General features: G+C 36.4%; 1 protein-coding gene across 6 annotated transcripts in view; it reads left to right on the top strand.

Moving 5' to 3' along the window:
• Positions 1-18,097, top strand: part of ank1b (ankyrin 1, erythrocytic b) — a 97,896-nt gene that overhangs the window by 44,782 nt on the left and 35,017 nt on the right. For all 6 annotated transcript variants that reach the window (XM_081613521.1, XM_081613520.1, XM_081613516.1 and 3 more), the window contains exons 3-13: positions 7,383-7,484; positions 11,308-11,406; positions 11,864-11,962; positions 12,249-12,347; positions 13,878-14,063; positions 14,277-14,375; positions 15,761-15,859; positions 16,026-16,124; positions 16,810-17,007; positions 17,198-17,296; positions 17,774-17,872. In XM_081613521.1, the coding sequence (XP_081469647.1) occupies positions 7,383-7,484; positions 11,308-11,406; positions 11,864-11,962; positions 12,249-12,347; positions 13,878-14,063; positions 14,277-14,375; positions 15,761-15,859; positions 16,026-16,124; positions 16,810-17,007; positions 17,198-17,296; positions 17,774-17,872 (1,278 nt within the window). The remainder of the gene's footprint in view (positions 1-7,382; positions 7,485-11,307; positions 11,407-11,863; positions 11,963-12,248; positions 12,348-13,877; positions 14,064-14,276; positions 14,376-15,760; positions 15,860-16,025; positions 16,125-16,809; positions 17,008-17,197; positions 17,297-17,773; positions 17,873-18,097) is intronic.

Here is an 18,097-nt window from a genome sequence, read left to right on the forward strand (position 1 = left end):
GAGAATGTTGTGTTCTGTGAGAGGTATTAGCCTGAACGAAGCGTTTAATGTTTTATTCAGTCTGGGTCTGCTTTCAGAGTGTAAGTACAGCTCAGCTTAAAGTGGACACTTCTGTGAACATTTTATCCTGTTTGATTGAGATGTTGGGATTTTATGTTATTTATTACTCCAATTATTTTAACTTGTTGATTTTTGTGAAAACTGTGCTCCATTGTCATTCTTTCCGCTGCAATCTGGGCGTCTCTAAATTAATTAAATTTTGGAGTAGAAATGTTTAGGTTGTCTGACCTGTACGCCTCAGATACTTCCTCCATTTACCCATCAACTCCACTGAGTTCATTTCCATTCTGCTGACTATTGATTTTTAATTTTTTGTTCAGTGACTTCATCTTGTCAGTCATACTCTTTCTCCTCAATTGGTTTTATATTTCCTTGGATATCTGTCTTATGATTTTCTAAAATAAAACGTTCACATTTTAATTTAACACTGATGATTTTAGAGCCAAGCGGTTTTGACCAATGTCAAAAAGTGTTTTAGTCTAGTATACAGTGTTTGCGCGTAATAGGGCCAACAAAATAAAAATAACTAAAAATAAAGAAATCTCACGCCAAGATTTTACATGATCCAATTTCTCAATTTAACTAGATTTATTCAACGGGGGAAAAAAAACATATTAGGAAGTAATTGTTTGGCTTTTCTTACACATATTTTTTTCCGTACGTTTTAAGCTAATCAGAGCATCCACGAGACTTCCACCATACTTAAAACAGAAATCCATTTGCTTAGCCAGTTTTTTAAATAGGGAAGACAAGAAAACATACCATTCAAATAGAAAATGTGTCACTTTCATTTTTTTTCACATTCAGTCTTCTAAAAAAGGAGGGGGAAAAGTTACACAGCTCACTGTTAAAGCTGCAAGAAAAATGGGATTTTTTGGTCTCAGTGCTCAAAATATATAGTTATTTTAAAATTGTTAAATATCTACCGCCAGTGCCAGTCATTACGGCAAGTGTGGTAAGATCAAACATAAACCTCTTCCTGACATCAATATTGTTTCAACACCAATCGGAGTACAGACACAGAAAAACCTACCTATATTTATATTTCTCATGTGACTACAGCAATCTAGATATAATTTAGCTTAAGATTTTCTGAACAAACTAATATTTAGAAAACTACGTCAAAGGAATTAGTGAATGTTTCAAACGACCGAAGGGACATAAGTAATGCCAGGAGTAGTGAAGTGATGAATTAGGTTGCCTCTGATCATTTGTTCCTGTGCTCCACATTTCAGTTTTTTTTTCCCCCCACAAATGGCGTCTCCAGGTGTGGAGGTTCCTTTTTCTTGTCCAGACGCCGAGCATGGCATTAGCTCGGGGTCCTGGTAAATGATTTCGCACTTTTCTATAAGGGGATGATACCTTGTTTTACACAGAAAACAATCCGGAAACCTCAGTATGCTTTGATCAGATTTAAAGCAGTATGGTAGAGCTTTTCTGCAGATAGGTTATGTGTAGTCATTATCTTACATTAATGACTACAGGATTTCTGTCTTCTTAAAAACACTCCTGTCTCATATATGTCGTAGCGGTTTGTGAAAACACTGATTTAAAAACATTCACAGATCTTTGTGCTGCAGATAGTTTTTTTAGATGGAAGTTGAAGAGCATAGACTAGAATTCAGATGTCAATTATTGTTTACAATAAGTTACAAGTATTGAAAAAATGTGCAAGCAACAAAAAAAAAGAAGAAGAAAACGGAACAAAACGCATCAGGAATGTAAACACAACACATATCCTACTGAAGTTAGAGTATTTCCTGCCTTTCTGTCAGTCATTTAACCGTGATTCTAAAACCATAAACAAATATGAATGTGGGATTTTCCGTCTTTGCTTGCAAGATGAGGGATAAATGACAAATACTTTGTATTAAATAACTGTATTTCTCATTTAGGCAGCTGGTAACCCTGGTTGTGGATACAAATCAACTTCCAGGACAAGTATTCTGAACAGAACTAGCATGCCATGTTATACAGAGTGAGTGTATTTAATTATATGCTTTTGTTAATTTAAAATCAGTTTTTTTCCTCTTTTTTTTATAGCTCGCTCTGCATGAAACCAAGGCCTGGAAGGCTTAAAGTTGTTTTCATCCTGCTGTCAGAATCTAAAAAAATGTGCTCACTGCAGATTCATGTGTGCAATAGTTGCGTGTTTGCAAATGCTTGTGACAACCTCGCTTACATGTGTGTGTGTGTGTGTGTGTGTGTGTGTGTGTGTGTGTGCGCGTGTGCTTGTGTGTGTGTTTGTAGGTTTTCTTGGGAATCTGTCTCCTGTAGTCGAAGTGTGTCTTTGCTAAAACCCATGAGGGTTCATTACTTTGATCCATCTCCCTCCCTGTTGCTGCCAACACTAACATACCGTGGCGTTGATGCAACTATTTTTAGTTTTGTCCGCATGTGTGTGTATCTGCGCGAGTTTGTGGCGGTAATTTGTCTTAATTTGTGTGTTAATCATAATGAACGATTTTCTTGTTTACGCTGTGAGCCACAAAGAACCGCCATTCCTCCGTACGCAAACATAATCAGTTAATGTCCACTGGAGTAATTTAAGAGACCAGAAACCAGGCTTTGGTTTGTGCATCATTGGTTTCAATCTAACAGGCACGAGCTCTTTGATGCAGAGTCCACTGCTCTGTAAAAGCCTTTTGATTTCTTCCCTTCCATAAAAAGCATGAATGTCATCCCTTATTTCATCTGTGTTTTTTTTTTTAAATGTTACATTCAACATCACATAAGTAAAAAGAGCCATATTAGAGTTACCCAAGTCCTGTGACTTGAGCGAATGTTTAAACATCTTACTTACTTTTTTAAGACAGTAGCTTCTTGTATCTCTTGTTTCTCCCAAATCTGGGTGCCTGGCAGATGAGATTCATATTGAAATGCACGGAGAGGTCAGAGCTTGAAGTGACACAAGAAGTTATTTCAAAATTAGAACTGACAGGAGCTGTCACTGGAAAAAAGTTTACATATTTAGGATTCTGCCAATGACTTCTGTCAGAGGAGAGCCAGAGCGCACAAAGTCATCAGATATTTCCAGGAGAGGCAGTTCACTAAGACTCTGGTTGAATTATTGTGTTTCTAAAATAATGACAGCTTTGACACAGAGAAATCACTAAGCTCAAGAGTAGTATCATGCAGTAGACACTGCGTAAAACCATCAGCGCTTTAGTACATTGGCTACCGCCCATGAATCCATTCAATGTAATCCTCATTGCTTTAAATTTTATTAGAGAAGACGTATCGATTTTCCTATGTATTTCAAGCTGTTTAAGTGCATTTAAATGACATTTTTTAATCTGAAAGTTCAACATAATTCATAATAGTGAAGTTGAAGTAAGTTCAGGCTAATTGGTTTGGCATGGTTAGGTCACCTTCAAAACGTCCATGTCAGGATATTCCTGGAAAGATTCTCTATTGACATGGAGTTGATCGTTTATAATCTTTACATTTTTGGATGATGCATTAAAGTCTTTTTTTTTTTTTTTTTTAAATATAACTATGTTTAAAACTTCTCCTTAACTTGAACCCTGACCTGTCTGCTGTGTTACTTGGTCACACATGACTTTGCTTTATTAATGATTGGATTCCTAATTGACAAAAATTGGTTGAACTGAATCTGTCACTGTTAGACTAAAAGTAGCTAAATGCAAATACACAGCACTCTTTACAGATTTGCATTTGTAAAAATAAGACATGTATATTAAATGCTACAGTGTGCATTTGAAAACTATGGTTAAATAATGTCCGTTGTGTATAAATTCAATTTCATGTATTGCTTTAATTAAAAACACACCTGCTCACCAGTCAAAATATGTATTTAACAGTTATAATTAAGAAAGTTTAAACATGTGCCATTCTCATGTTTCTAATATACATTTTTCATTTAGTCAGCTAAAATTTCCACATTAGTGATCTATCTTGTGGTTTCTGTCTGACGCTGCAGCATTTCATGCTTACTTATAGTTTTAAATCAATCTCCATCTGGGTTTCTCTTTTTTCGCTCCTTCCATTTATGTGACCATGACATAATATTGGGTCATTTAAGCAAATCGTTTTCTGTTCGAACGTCTCTACCAGTTTCTTTTGCTCTTGTCTCGGATGTGTTGCTTAGCTTTGCACTACTCCATATGTCACTTCTCTGGGTTTTGAGGTCTGCTGTTCTTAAAAACATGATAATAATTTTTTTTTTTCAGTTTTGCAGTATATACCTATCACTTATTCGTTGCATTGCTTATTTCCATTGGCTATCATCTGAGGAGGTATTTCTTGTCTTCAGGCAGAATTTATTATTTTCTACATGACAATTTTAATGGTTCTACCAGTTCTGTTTCAGTAGATCACTTCACACATTTCTCAAAAGTTAAGTAAAAAGACATACATCTAGGTTATATGAATGGTGGTGTAGGGGTCTGGCCAACACACAGACATGAAGTTGGAATTGCTATTGTATGGTTGTTTATTGTATTATTGTATGGTTGTGATGGATAAAAGAAACACTGACAGCAGGAGTCTCCAAAACAAAACATACCAACTGTAGTGGTGTATGCAGAAGTACAAACTGATGAGCTCCAAATTTAAAAAGATGAAGAATGGAAGTCCCCTGAAGGGGGCGTTTACCAATTTGGAGAACAAGCGGTTCTCCAAATTGATTTGCACTTCTGTCAGTTTGTGTCTCATTAAATTTTCCAAAAAGATAGTACTACACAACCTCAATAGAAGTGTTCAAATGCATCAAGTGCAAAGAATTACATGTATTTTTTGTTATGTGTCCGTATGCTACCATTTACAACATATGAGGTATCGGAAACCATGTTATTAAATCACAATAGCTTCTATTGCTCATGGTGTACAGCTTCCCTTACAAAAAAATCCCATGAAAATCACATGTGAAAGTCACATGTGATTTACATGTGGAAATGTGTGAATCACATGTGAAAACATGATTTTCATGGGATTTTTTTGTCCAGCTTGTCAATGACCACAGTGGTTAGCTGTTCACAATTACCAATTTGAAACTGAAACGTGGAGAATTTAAGTCGAGTCTAATATAAATTAGGTTTTGCATATTTTAAGATCCATGTTCTGACTTCAGAGGTAAAGAAGGAGCCACAAATAGTTATTGTTCTTTGTTCTCTGCTTTGTCTGCTTCAGTTTATATTAGGAGTTATGGAAATAGACACAGCTGCTCTTCTCTTTTTCTGGTTAGGGGGGAAAATCAATGTGTTAGAACAATTCATCTGCTTAGTAGTTAATTAGTCACGGATATTTGCCGTCTGTGGATTGCACAAATATCATAGTTTGATTATTTTCCTCATATTAAAACTTTACCGATGCTATTAGCTATTAGAGGTCTTTTTCATATTTTGCAGGTGGGGACAGTTTATATACCTATTTGTCTTAACTGTGTGGATTTATCGTATCTTCTTGCTAGATGCTGAAGGAAATGTTCTATTTAATGGATGATAAATTGTCTTATCTCAAGCATAATAATCAGTCGCATTATTTGCAGGTTAGACAGACATATAATTATTCATTACAGTAGTCGGGCAGCAGTAAGGCATTGTAAGTCAACATTGTTAACATGGTGAATTGTTAAGCAGGTGAGTCCATAACGAATTTGAAAAAAAACATTGCAAAGTTTTATAGTTTTGACTTAAACATATGGAATTTGAAAAAAAGTAGATTTTGTTTCATTTACGGGAAGGTTAGAGAGAGAGAGAGAATTTATGCTGTTCACAGTAGTGCAAAGGGAGGGGTTCAGTTAATCAAATTACTTGATCCAATTGACAGCTTGATTGCAAATAGAGTTAAAGAACAGAAAAGAGAGTGATGGGAGCAGAGAAGAGTGAAATAGGAGCGTCAGAGATAGTGGCCAAACAGGAAGGAAGATGGATTGTAGCCTTGGAGCAACATGAAAACCAACTCTCCTTTGTGCTTTTGAGGACGGTGCTAGATTTTTGTCAGCAACACAAACCAAGACTCAATAACGAGCTCAAAGCCCATCTCAGCTGAATTCAGACAGAAGATGTTGCCTGTCACGAGGCAGTAATGTGGCATGAATACAGGAGTGAGGAGGGTTAGGGGTGACACAGGTAAACTGTGGACGGGACAGTAAATGTCACTAACAGAACAAAGCAGCACGAAGAGAAACATAAAAGGAGTTAACCGATGAATAGCTTTTGGCTCTATATTACTTGTCAAAGTATGTAAATTTATTCAACTTTGGAAGAAACGGAATGAGCCGAAAACTGTCTTCCATGCACTTTAAAAAACAACACATCTAAAGATTGATTTTTAGACTTGATATTTTTTATTTATTAATTTTTTTTACAGATTATTTGTCTCATACTATTAACAAATCTGAAAAAAAAACATATTTTTTTTTATATAAGCTACATTCTGTAGCTTTAAAGTATGAACTTAAGGGGTCTGAATACTTTTTTAAGGCCCTATGAGTGCAAAATGAATACATTCACTTATTCTCTTCAAATTATTCCTGACTGGAGCTGAAAATAACAGTTTGTGCTGCAATATATATATATATATATATATATATTTTTTTTTTTTTTTTATTTTTTTATTCGTACAAAAACGTATAAAACAATTTTTAATTTATAGAAATGGATAGCTGTCTGATGCATCCTCCACTGATGAATTTCTTACATAAGTCTGACATGCGAGGAGAGAAGAAGTAAAATGTCTTTCGGTCTGAAAAGGGTTTGTGCTTCTTTCAACGATTCAGTATAATTAAAACACTCGGGAATAAAAAGCTCCAGCAGATTCATAATTTAGTCGGTGACAGAGGCGGAGGCGGGGTCAAGATTACAGCGCAGGCATCAGTTATCTCCTCTTGAGGGGAAATGAAAATATTGCATTGTTCAGGGCAGCCGTGTTACGCTATCTGTCAATGAACGAACTTAGGAGTGGGCGTACAAACACTGACACAGGCCAAAAGACAAACCACCGGAGTTTTTTTCCTGGCTGAGATCAGACATGCAAGAAAAAAAGCAGAGCTCGTGGCAGAACGTGCTGAGATGGCCTGCCAAACTCATAGCATGGGCACAAGTGGGCTGCAAGGAGTCTGACATTTTTATGCTTAAAGGAGAAAAGAAGCAATAAATGTATTCTTACTACCGCAGTCCTTGCAGACGTACTTGTAACCTTTGTGGCTTTATTTGGAAAACAAACAAAACAAAAAAAAACTGGCAAAATATCATTCCGGTGGAATCCTTGGATGACGGCAGAATCTGTTTTTGCGACGGGCTTAAACACATTTTTACCAACAGGCTCTCATCGTCGTCTGTTGTCTGTTTCCGTCCCAGGCGGATGCAGCCACCAGCTTCCTGCGTGCGGCTCGATCGGGGAACCTGGACAAGGCCCTGGATCACATTAAGAACAGGATAGACATCAACACCTCTAATCAAGTAAGATGTCCTGTGCTGACTGAGTAACACTTCTGCAAAAAATAATATGAGTATGTGTGTCGGTGAGAGTAAGACTTCAATAAACATGACAATGGATTACATGTCAAAGTAGATTAGAAGATGTCATTATTTTTCAGAGGGTTTATAAAAACTTGAAATGTTGACTTAATGTATTTAAATGCCTAATATACAACTAGTATTGTGTATTAAATTAGAATATTCTTTTGAATATCACCAAAATATTTGTTTTTTTATCACCTTTATGTGCACTTTGACATTCTTACTTCTTCATAAAAGGAAATTATTCATCATTACTAGCTAAGATTGTAGTTAAATGAAAAAGATTTTTCCACCTATGGAAAAGTTAAAAACACTGTTAAAGCAGAGCATGTTAAAGCTGCCTGCTATGGCAGGAATGGTTTATTTCTGCAGTTATTAATGTTTTAAGTTTCCACCGCAGCAGAGTAGACGTGTTCACAGTGTGTGTTTTTACCCACAGAGACAAGTTGAGAGTTTTTCCTCATTGCTCTCGTCTATTGGACTTGTAATTTCTGTAGGAAAATGCTTTTTCTGTGTCAGATCAGCTGGTTTATCTTCACATTCATTTTTGAGTATTTTAGATACCTTTTGGCAACCACAGAAAACTTTCCCTTTACATTCAATCCATCCATGGTAGTTAATTTGTTGTACAGATTTGACCTTCGATGTTATATTTCCCTAATGGTTGTATTTTGATTTTTAGTCTCTTCCTCGCTTTTCTTCTCTTGTTGCTCTGAGCTCATTTAATGACCGGTCCAGTTGTGATTTACAACACTTTGTCTCTGGTTGTTGATTTATGTTACTATGCTGTCTGCCTGTGCAGTCCATTTGATTTGTATTCTGTGTGTTGTAAAGCATTTTTATCCATGAGTTTCTGATTTCATTGTGACTCCTATAATCATTTCTGGATTTCAATAAGGCTCTGCGTTCCTTATTATTCTGAGTGATTGTTTCACTACCAGTAAAACAGTTGCATTTTTGACAAATATCAGGAATGATTGCTGAAAGCAGGATGAATCATTTCTAAGAGACGTTATGAACCCAGGGTATTTTATGTTATTTAAAATAATGTTTCAGAAAGAAAAACTGCCAATAAAAGTAGCAAAAGAATAACTGGCTAATTGGCTAAAATATAAAGTTCATGATGTATCTTCAATAGTTCCCATGAAGAAGATGTTACTTTAGTTTGGAGACTGCCATTGCAGTAAACTGTATCTATGTGTTTAGTTTATTGCTAAGATTTAGAAAAAACTGCCTGTCATATAATTCTTATGCATAAAAAAGATGTAGATGTATTTAAGTTAGGTGCATGCTTTTAAAGTAGAGGTATAGCTTCAGACACATCAGACAATAAATCTCAGTGCAACGCTCATGTGGAGAATTAGCTAATTGAATCAAATCAGAGGCTTTGAAGACAATTAAAGATTCATGCTCTCCAGATCATTTTTATCCTCTTTGTCTAACATGCATTAATAATTGAGATATTAAATTATAGTTTCATAAATGTTTAGTTTTACCTCCTGTTCTTTTGCCCCAAGTTGCTGAATCAATGTCATAAAGCAATGAAGTTTGACCATACACACAGGAAAATTCCTGGTCTTCCAAACGGTTGTTATTCACAGGACTGAAGTCTTATTGAACACCCGACTTGATCTGCCAGCGTTGTACTGCAGAGACTCCAGATTAAAAAGTGCAGATAGTGCATGTCTGTCATGTCATTTGAAATCTGCAGCCGGCCTGAATGCAAAATGAAGCCTTTAGCATCTTCTTCAGATCATCAGATAAATACAATGATGTTACATAATTCTGCATCAGAAGCCAAACATGGGATTGCAAAACCACAAATGTGGAAAGTAAAAACAAGCATCCTGTTGGTCTTAAATTTTATTTGAGCCATAATCTGATACGTTTTTTTTTTTTTGTTTCATTTGTTCAGAATCAAAAACGGTAGCATCCACAATGACACTTTATGTTAGTTGTTCTTTCACATCTCCATGACTGTGTAATCAGAAACATAATCTGAAAAAATAAATTCACATTTTCACCACCTGGAGAGAAACTTTGTATACATTATGAATTACCTTAACCTGATATAAAACCTGCATTGTACTTCAAAATCAGCTAAATTACTCTGATGACGACGCTCACACATTTCCAGATTCACAAGACGTCCCCTATAACACCCACATTTCCCTGTATTTTGTATTCCTTTTGTTTCTTTCCTGCTTTTTACTCCACGTTGAGACAAGGGCAGGTGTGGTATTTTTGTTTGTGATTTATTGGGCTCTGTGTCCTTGCTATAGTCACAAACCTGTGGGCTATTTTTAGGATTCTCCTTTTCTCTTTTTGTCTTCATGTTCTTGCCATCACCTGAATTTGTTCAGCCATCTAATTACCTTTAATTGTTACACAATAAGTTTTCTGACTGTCACTAAATACATGCACGTATTTTAGAAAATTAAGATGTCTACTATATAAACTACACACAACTACAATAAAAGAATGTTAATCAGATCTTGCAGTTGTGGAGGAAAGAGTTTCACGTAGCAGGATGTAATAAATACAATCTGGTCTGTAGGTTCTAGAACAATTTATATCTTACTTGATCAAAAACACACCATTGATTCCACACTATTACTCCTTTGTTAAGGACAAAGCCAAAATGCAAAGAACTAAGTATACAACATAAATCAATAACTTGTAGAGTGACCTTTGGCAGCCATAATCTTTAAATATTTTTCTCTACATTGTATAATTAACAACGTCTAGTTAATTAACCTTTTGTAACATCGCCAAAAGAAACATTGAAATAGAAGTGATAGTTTTTTTTCTTATACTTTTCCAATCTTTCTTTCTTTATTATTTCTTAAATTAACCAGGAAAGATAACATGAAAAATATAATTTACAAGGATGATTTGGACAAAAACGACTTTTTTTTGTCTTCAGCTGATTAGTAATGCCAGTATGTTTTGGTACATTTCAGTTTAGATCTAAACGATTCTATCACGTCCTGATATGTCTCTCTTGGGTTTACATTTTGCTGACCCATGATTACATTTCATATTTAGCAAAACTTAAAGCAGCAGTATGCTAAAGTACTCTCTCTTCAACAAAGAATTTGATTTATGCAAGGCAATTTTAGCTGCAGCAGCTAAAGCATTTATCGTCTATCTGTCTCTTCATTGTTATGGACAACGTTTTGCCCATTTTTCTTTAAAACATTTCCCTATTGAGTTTTGCAGAAACCAATTTTTCAACAACTCTCTTTAAGTGTTTGTTGCACTCGTCTGCAACAAACACTCGTTGCAGACGAGTGTTTGTGTTTTGTATCTTCTAACTTATAAATCAGTTTAGACGTGTGACAGACGGCCTCACATTTGACTCCCGGAGTCTGCGGTGTGAAGACGGGATAAGAGAGTATGTAACTGAGACTGATGCGCAGTTTTCTCCCCATTACTGTGTGCAGAGTTTACACAGGGAACTGCCCATTTGAAGTGAGTGACACTGCAGTACGATGAAAAGGCTGAGAACAGAACGGATCACAGTGACCCCTTGTGGAGAGATTGATTACAGCAGGCTAGCTGCAGCTAAAAACATCAATAATTCAAATGATTGTAATAGGAAGATAAAAGAAGTCTAGCCAAGAGCTGTGTGTAAAACAGCTGATAGTAAAATGATAATCATAATAATTGAGTACCTTATTGTTTTAATTTACTGGTATGAGTTGACGTAGGACTTTTAATTATTTCTCCTCTTGTACCTCCGTCTCTCTTTTCTCCTAAGAATGGTCTTAATGGGTTACACCTGGCCTCTAAAGAGGGCCATGTCAAAATGGTTTTGGAGCTGCTGCACTCTGGCATTGAACTGGAAGCAACCACCAAGGTAATCTGCCCTCTTAGCACATGAAAAACTTTAGCTTTAGTCACCGACACTGGATGTGACACCAGAATTAGATGACCTGTATGAATGCAGATTATTTATTCAATTGTTGTTGTTTTTTTTGGGTTTTTTCAAAAGAGAGATGAAAAAATTACCGGTGTCAGTGATGTACTTCTATGTAATCTGTGACATTTATTTATTTATTTTTTTGTCAGCTGGATTCTGGATTTCACCTTTATACTGTAGCTCGAGCGGCGGTATTTAGTACCTCCACAGAGATCTGAGTAACCTTGATGCCTAAAATGTAAATTTAATTACACTGGACCTGTTTCTAGAGCTTGTATTTCAGTGTTAAGTGTGGAGATCTAGGTCATTAGGCTGCCATAATTGTCTTCTCACTCTCTTTAATTTCCTTTTTCTGACCTTCCGTGTTTTTTTCCTGCGTGTGTGTGACCTCCAGAAAGGGAACACGGCTCTCCATATCGCAGCTCTGGCGGGGCAGGAGAAAGTGGTGGCTGAGCTCGTCAACTACGGTGCCAACGTTAATGCTCAGTCACATGTAAGTGTCTCAAAGCTGTTAGTCAGTTAAAGCTGGATGAGCAAGTGTGCAGACATTTGTCTCGTGTTTCTCGTCTAACTGGGACAAAACTGAAGAACTGAAAGTGAAATCCTGTTTGCATACTTATGCAGTGTCCTCTACATTTAGGTTTACGGGTTGTAATGAAAATGTGTCTCTTAAGAATGTCGCTCAGACAGGTCCATTGACCTCATGTGACCTCAGAAACAAATTGACACAGAAATCTATGTGCTTGTGTTTCATACATGATGTTTTGATGCCCAAACAGAAAGGCTTCAGTCCGCTCTACATGGCTGCACAGGAGAATCATTTAGAGGTGGTCAAGTTTCTGCTTGAGAACGGTGCAAATCAGAGTCTCCCAACTGAGGTATGTGTGTATGAGGTTCTCACGGTATGAAAAGCTTGGACAAAAATACAACAATTTCCATTTAAAAATATGAAGCAGAATGGAATAAAATTACCTAATATCTTATATTTAAACATAAAGGCAACATTTATTCTCATCTATGTTAAAATAATGACAGTAATGGTTATGTTTATGTTGTGTTAATTGTAGCGTTACAGACCAATTCAATACAATTAGCATATTATTGAAAAGTTATTTTATTGCAACTTTCCATTTCTCTGTACAGAATATTACAATTTTTAAGTGTATGGTACGTTGAAATGGGCCAGATATATATATAGATATATATATATACATCTATATATATATCTGGCCCATTTCAACGTACCATACACTTAAAATGTATGGTACATTTAAATGTATGGTACACTTAAATGTACCATAATGGTACATTTATGATAAATGTACCATTTACCATATATATATATATATATATATATATATATATAATTATTGTGGTTGAAGTCAAAGATGAAAACTAGAGTGTTTTGTAAAGATTTTTAAAAAACTCTTATTAGAAACTGATACAACATTGAATTCAAATGCATTGCAATCAAACAAAAGTGGTAAATGTTTTCTTTTGTAATAAATTATAACATTTTTCTGAACTGTTGCATTTCAATTAAAAATGTAATGCCAAACTCTTATGAAGATCATCAATCAGCAAATAAGGTTCAGGGGAAGATAATCTTTTTTTTTTGGGTGTTTTTTAAAAAATATATTAGATATGTGACAAAAGCATAGTTGAAATGTGATTGAAATAGATCATCTCCTTTTTCCAGAGACGATAATGGATTTTTTTGGATAAAGTTCAATTCATTTTGGTTTATTAATACGGTTCCAGCACACAACAAAACTTCAGCCTATAATAAACAGGTAGATGTTAATCCGGTCCAAGGTCAGTTTAGACCAATACAATTTATATACAGTAGAAACAACATTTTAAAGCAGTTGGTAAAAAGAAAAAAAAAAAGAGAAAACTTAGTCCATGTCATTAATCACTGTATAAATTTCTTCATCCAAAGCAAACATGTAGCGACTGTGGAGTAGAATTTCACATTTAAATTCAAAAAATATTTTATTGATCCAAAACGGAAAATTAAATCATGATAATATTTTACAGGAAACAAAAACAAAGAGAGTACATAAAGTTAATCATAGCCACACCTCTTTCAGTGACTCTTTTACATTCACTTGGAAAGAGACATAAAATCATCACCAATACCTGGCCAAGAGTAAATTTATTTTATAACAATGTTATGAACACATTAAAAGTCCATTTTGGCAAGCAGCTCATCTGAAAGCTTAAATATCTTGCTGTAATGATGATAATGCAACAGGTTACAGAAGGAAAAATACAAATAGCAGTGTTGTATTGTACTGGCATATGCTCATAAATAATTAGTATACATTATATTTGCCTGTGTTATTTTAAAGCATCTCGTTTTCTCTCCTTACTTCTTCCCCTCCATCGTCTGTGCCAACCCTCAGGATGGCTTCACGCCCCTCGCGGTGGCCCTCCAGCAGGGCCATGAAAACGTTGTGGCGCTGCTCATCAACTACGGCACGAAGGGGAAGGTCCGCCTTCCAGCGCTCCACATAGCTGCACGAAACGACGACACTCGCACTGCCGCTGTCCTGCTGCAAAACGACCCCAACCCCGATGTACTCAGCAAGGTATCCACTCCTTCACATTGGGTTTGCTGCATACAGAAAATAGCACATGAATTAAACAAGGTGGAGAAATAAAATCACAGTGCAGAAGTTTTTTTTAAGTAAGTCTTAGTGGTTATGTTGCAAGTGTGGATTATGATTTAAAATACAAATAAATGTGTGAAATGTGGTTCATCTCTCACTAACCGTCATGCTCTTGCTTCCTTTTCTCTGCAGACTGGTTTCACCCCGCTACATATCGCAGCTCACTATGAAAACATGAGTGTAGCGCAGCTGCTGCTGAACAGAGGAGCAAATGTAAACTTCACCCCCAAGGTCAGTTTTCCTGAGCCTTGATGCATTAAACATTAGATCAAGACGCTGCAGGGTCTTTGCATGAGCCAGGTACAACAAAATAACAGCGTCTCAGCAAACATTCACATATAATAACCATCTCTTACGCTCTACCGTATATTCCAAAAAAATATAGATTCATTTGCTTCTTCCACTACCGACCGACCCATAGATTTCATATAATTACACATTCACATTATCCAGCAAGATGAATGAAAATTGTTTTGCTCCTCCAGTACATGCTGCATCCATTAATTCCTAGCAGCGGAGCCCATGATGATTATGGATGGACTGTGCAGGCTGTAGAGAAATGGATAAAAATCCTCCTCATCACTTCTGTTAGAGAAGAATTGCTCACCAGCTATTTCCCTTGACTTTCAATAAACATCATAGTAGAAATCTGCCAAAAAAAGGGGGAAATAATTACTATTATTATTATATTTGTGATCATTGTTTTGTGATTATTCTCATTGTCACTAATGGTAAAAATGTCCTATGTACGCAATACCATTAAACATATGCAATTTAGGTGTCAAGGACCTGTAACATGTCAATAACGCCGACACATATCAGTCAGATTCACCATTTATACCTTTAGAAATATTATGAGTATATTGAAATTTTCAAAGAATCACTATTGTTATGCAACACTTTGGCAACATGTAGTTATTTACCACAACCACTCAACCATGTAATGAAATGTGAGCTAGAGCTTCCTAAACTTAACATAATTGATTTTTGAGAATCAACTGTAAGTGTCAAAGAAAACCAAGCAGGAAAACCACATGTTCAGGATCCAGATACACATTAAAGTTTTGGGCATCATGGAACCCCATTGACTGGTTGGTAGAACTTTGCAGTGGTCCATTATGTGACTGAGCCGGACCTCTGGATGATCAAGTGGCATTGTATGGTTCTAAAATGTTCTGAAGTGGCGTAATGACTGCTGGGAATATTGTCAGTTGACCTATAAAAGGTTTTAAATAAGGTGGAGGGTCTACAATGCCGGACGTCTGTTTCTTTTCCAAAAGCCCTGAAAACCTTGTCTGTGATCATGACATTAGGGATTCCCTGAAAACTCAAGAGATTTTACATCAAAAAGTGTCCTCTGTAAGAAAGCTGAAAAAGTAATTATTGAATATTTTAGCATGATGATGATCCTAAACAGAGATATACAAAAGTTTGGACACAACTGCTTATTCGATTCAATGGGAAGTTGTATTCAATCTTTTGTCTGGCATTGTAACAAAAAAAACAAAAAAAAAACAAGAACTTAAATTTATCTCAAAGACCTTTTCAACATTTTCTGTTTTTTCTGGCTGTGACCTATAACATGCAGCAGCTTGTATAACTCATGTGTTCTCCAGAATGGAATCACACCTCTTCATATAGCCTCCAGGAGGGGCAACATGATGATGGTCAGATTACTGCTGGACAGAGGAGCTCAGATCGATGCCAAAACAAAGGTAAGCATTTCAGCTCCAGTCTAATTACGTTTTCATGGGAGCTTGTCGATGCGCGAAACCATCCCATTGCTTGCTGATTATGTGTTCTGGTGAATTTTCATGCTAAATGACAGTGTTATTTAACTGTTTTTCATATTTGCGTCTGACTTCATTTATCTCTTCGCAGGACGAGCTGACTCCTCTTCATTGTGCAGCCCGGAACGGTCATGTTCGCGTTATTGAAATCCTCCTGGAACACGGTGCTCCCATCCAGGCTAAAACTAAGGTTGCCACTTTCTCTTCTCTCTGTCAGTTGATGGTCAACACAAATAAAAACTTAAAATGGCAAAGCGACCACACAGCAAATGAATTAAACCTTGGTTAGAATTATGCCTCTTTGTCCTAAACCAAAGACCAGCTGCCTTTGAACTTTTACTAGCAGCATACTATGAAGTCTCCCTGTCCCATTACTTCAAAGCAATGATGGTGAATGTGAAGTAGACCAGAGAAAATGCTTCAAAATTTAAGTGATGTATCTCACCTTCCTGCTTCTGTTGTCAGAAGTTATTTCTGAGTCTTGTTTATGCTCTTAAATCCTGTGGCTGACAAACTGCACTTCATCACTGCCTCACTTCTTCAGTGTACCAAAACGGCATGGTCTCTTACAAATCAGCTGGTGTGGGGCTGTGACTACTACTCTCGTTGAGTTAGGGGCATAATAGAGGAGGGTTGACCTCGGCCTTCCTCGCCTGATTGGTCTTTCACATTGAACACAATGAAATAGCAAAAAGGAGCCATTATCCCACATTGAAGTGTATTTTTGAAAGGGACTAATAACTCTATTCAGTACTAGGACTTTTCTTCAGCTGATTTTCAGAATAAATTTTCCACCGTTAAGAAAGCTACCTTCAGACCAATGTTATGTTCCAAATTTACCCTTTTCTGCTTATATATCTTTATTTCTTCTGTAGAACGGTTTGTCCCCAATTCACATGGCAGCTCAGGGGGATCACATGGACTGCGTCAGGCAGCTACTGCAATACAATGCTGAGATTGACGACATCACACTGGACCATCTGACCCCGCTTCATGTAGCAGCCCACTGCGGTCACCATCGCATGGCCAAAGTCCTTCTGGACAAGGGAGCCAAAGCTAATGCTCGTGCGCTGGTGAGTTTCTGTTTTGTTTTGGGTGAAACATTCGTACTTAACCCAGTCATACTGCATTGAGTAGTCTGAAAGTGATCATTCCTTCAAAGTTTTTTTCTGCTGTTGCATTAGGTTGTTTTTATAAAAACAGAACTTGCTTCAAAGGTTCAAAATGAGTCCTGAACTTTTTTTTTCTCTCCTGTGCCCTCAGAATGGCTTCACACCTCTTCATATTGCTTGCAAGAAGAACCACATGAGGTCAATGGACCTGCTGTTAAAGCACTCTGCTTCCTTGGAAGCTGTCACGGAGGTGAGATGATGGGCCCAAATGTCACGTCAAAGTTTTCAAATAGAAAACAACACCTGGCAGTTCTGTTCCGCAACTTTGAAATGGAACTTCATTCAAACATGTAATCATAATCCTACTCAAATAATGTCAAAAGTACTACATTAAAAAAACAAAGAAACATTAATTTAATGCTGTTTTCATTGTGAGAAAGGATGGCATTAGATAGAATGTCTTACTTACAGTTTTCTATTGGTTTTTATGCATGCATTTTCATTTAGGAGTGAGCACACACTGCCTCAGACCTTCATTTTTGATTGGTTGGGAAATTCATTCAAGAACTGACACCATCTATTTTAATTTTTTTCAAAGTTTTACAAATGGTCTCCACTACCTGAATGCACTAAAAAAAAAACAACAGCCAAGAATGCTTCTGGTTGTAATGCTTCCTATTTAAATCACGGTGATTTTTGTTCTCTCTCTTTCTGTCCTTGCGTACAGTCGGGTCTCACTCCTCTTCATGTAGCAGCATTCATGGGCCATCTAAACATAGTAAAGAACCTGCTCCAAAGAGGGGCTTCACCTAATGCTTCCAATGTGGTAAGACCCATTGATATGCTGAACCCAAGCAGGCTATTTTCATCAGTCAGTGATTCTTATCTTTACCGCATTTTTAATACTATCCAGAAACTTTATGTAAAAGATAAAAGTATTGTATTTACTTTTAAATATCATGTGTGAAATTCATAGATGGGTGTACCTTTGGTGTGATTTTTTTTGTTTGTTACAGGAGTATGAGTGGACTACCATAATCTTTTTAAAAAA

Source organism: Poecilia reticulata, chromosome 12 (genome assembly GCF_904066995.2).
Source record: "Poecilia reticulata chromosome 12, P_reticulata-male-v2, whole genome shotgun sequence".
In the NCBI taxonomy this organism is placed as follows: domain Eukaryota; kingdom Metazoa; phylum Chordata; class Actinopteri; order Cyprinodontiformes; family Poeciliidae; genus Poecilia; species Poecilia reticulata.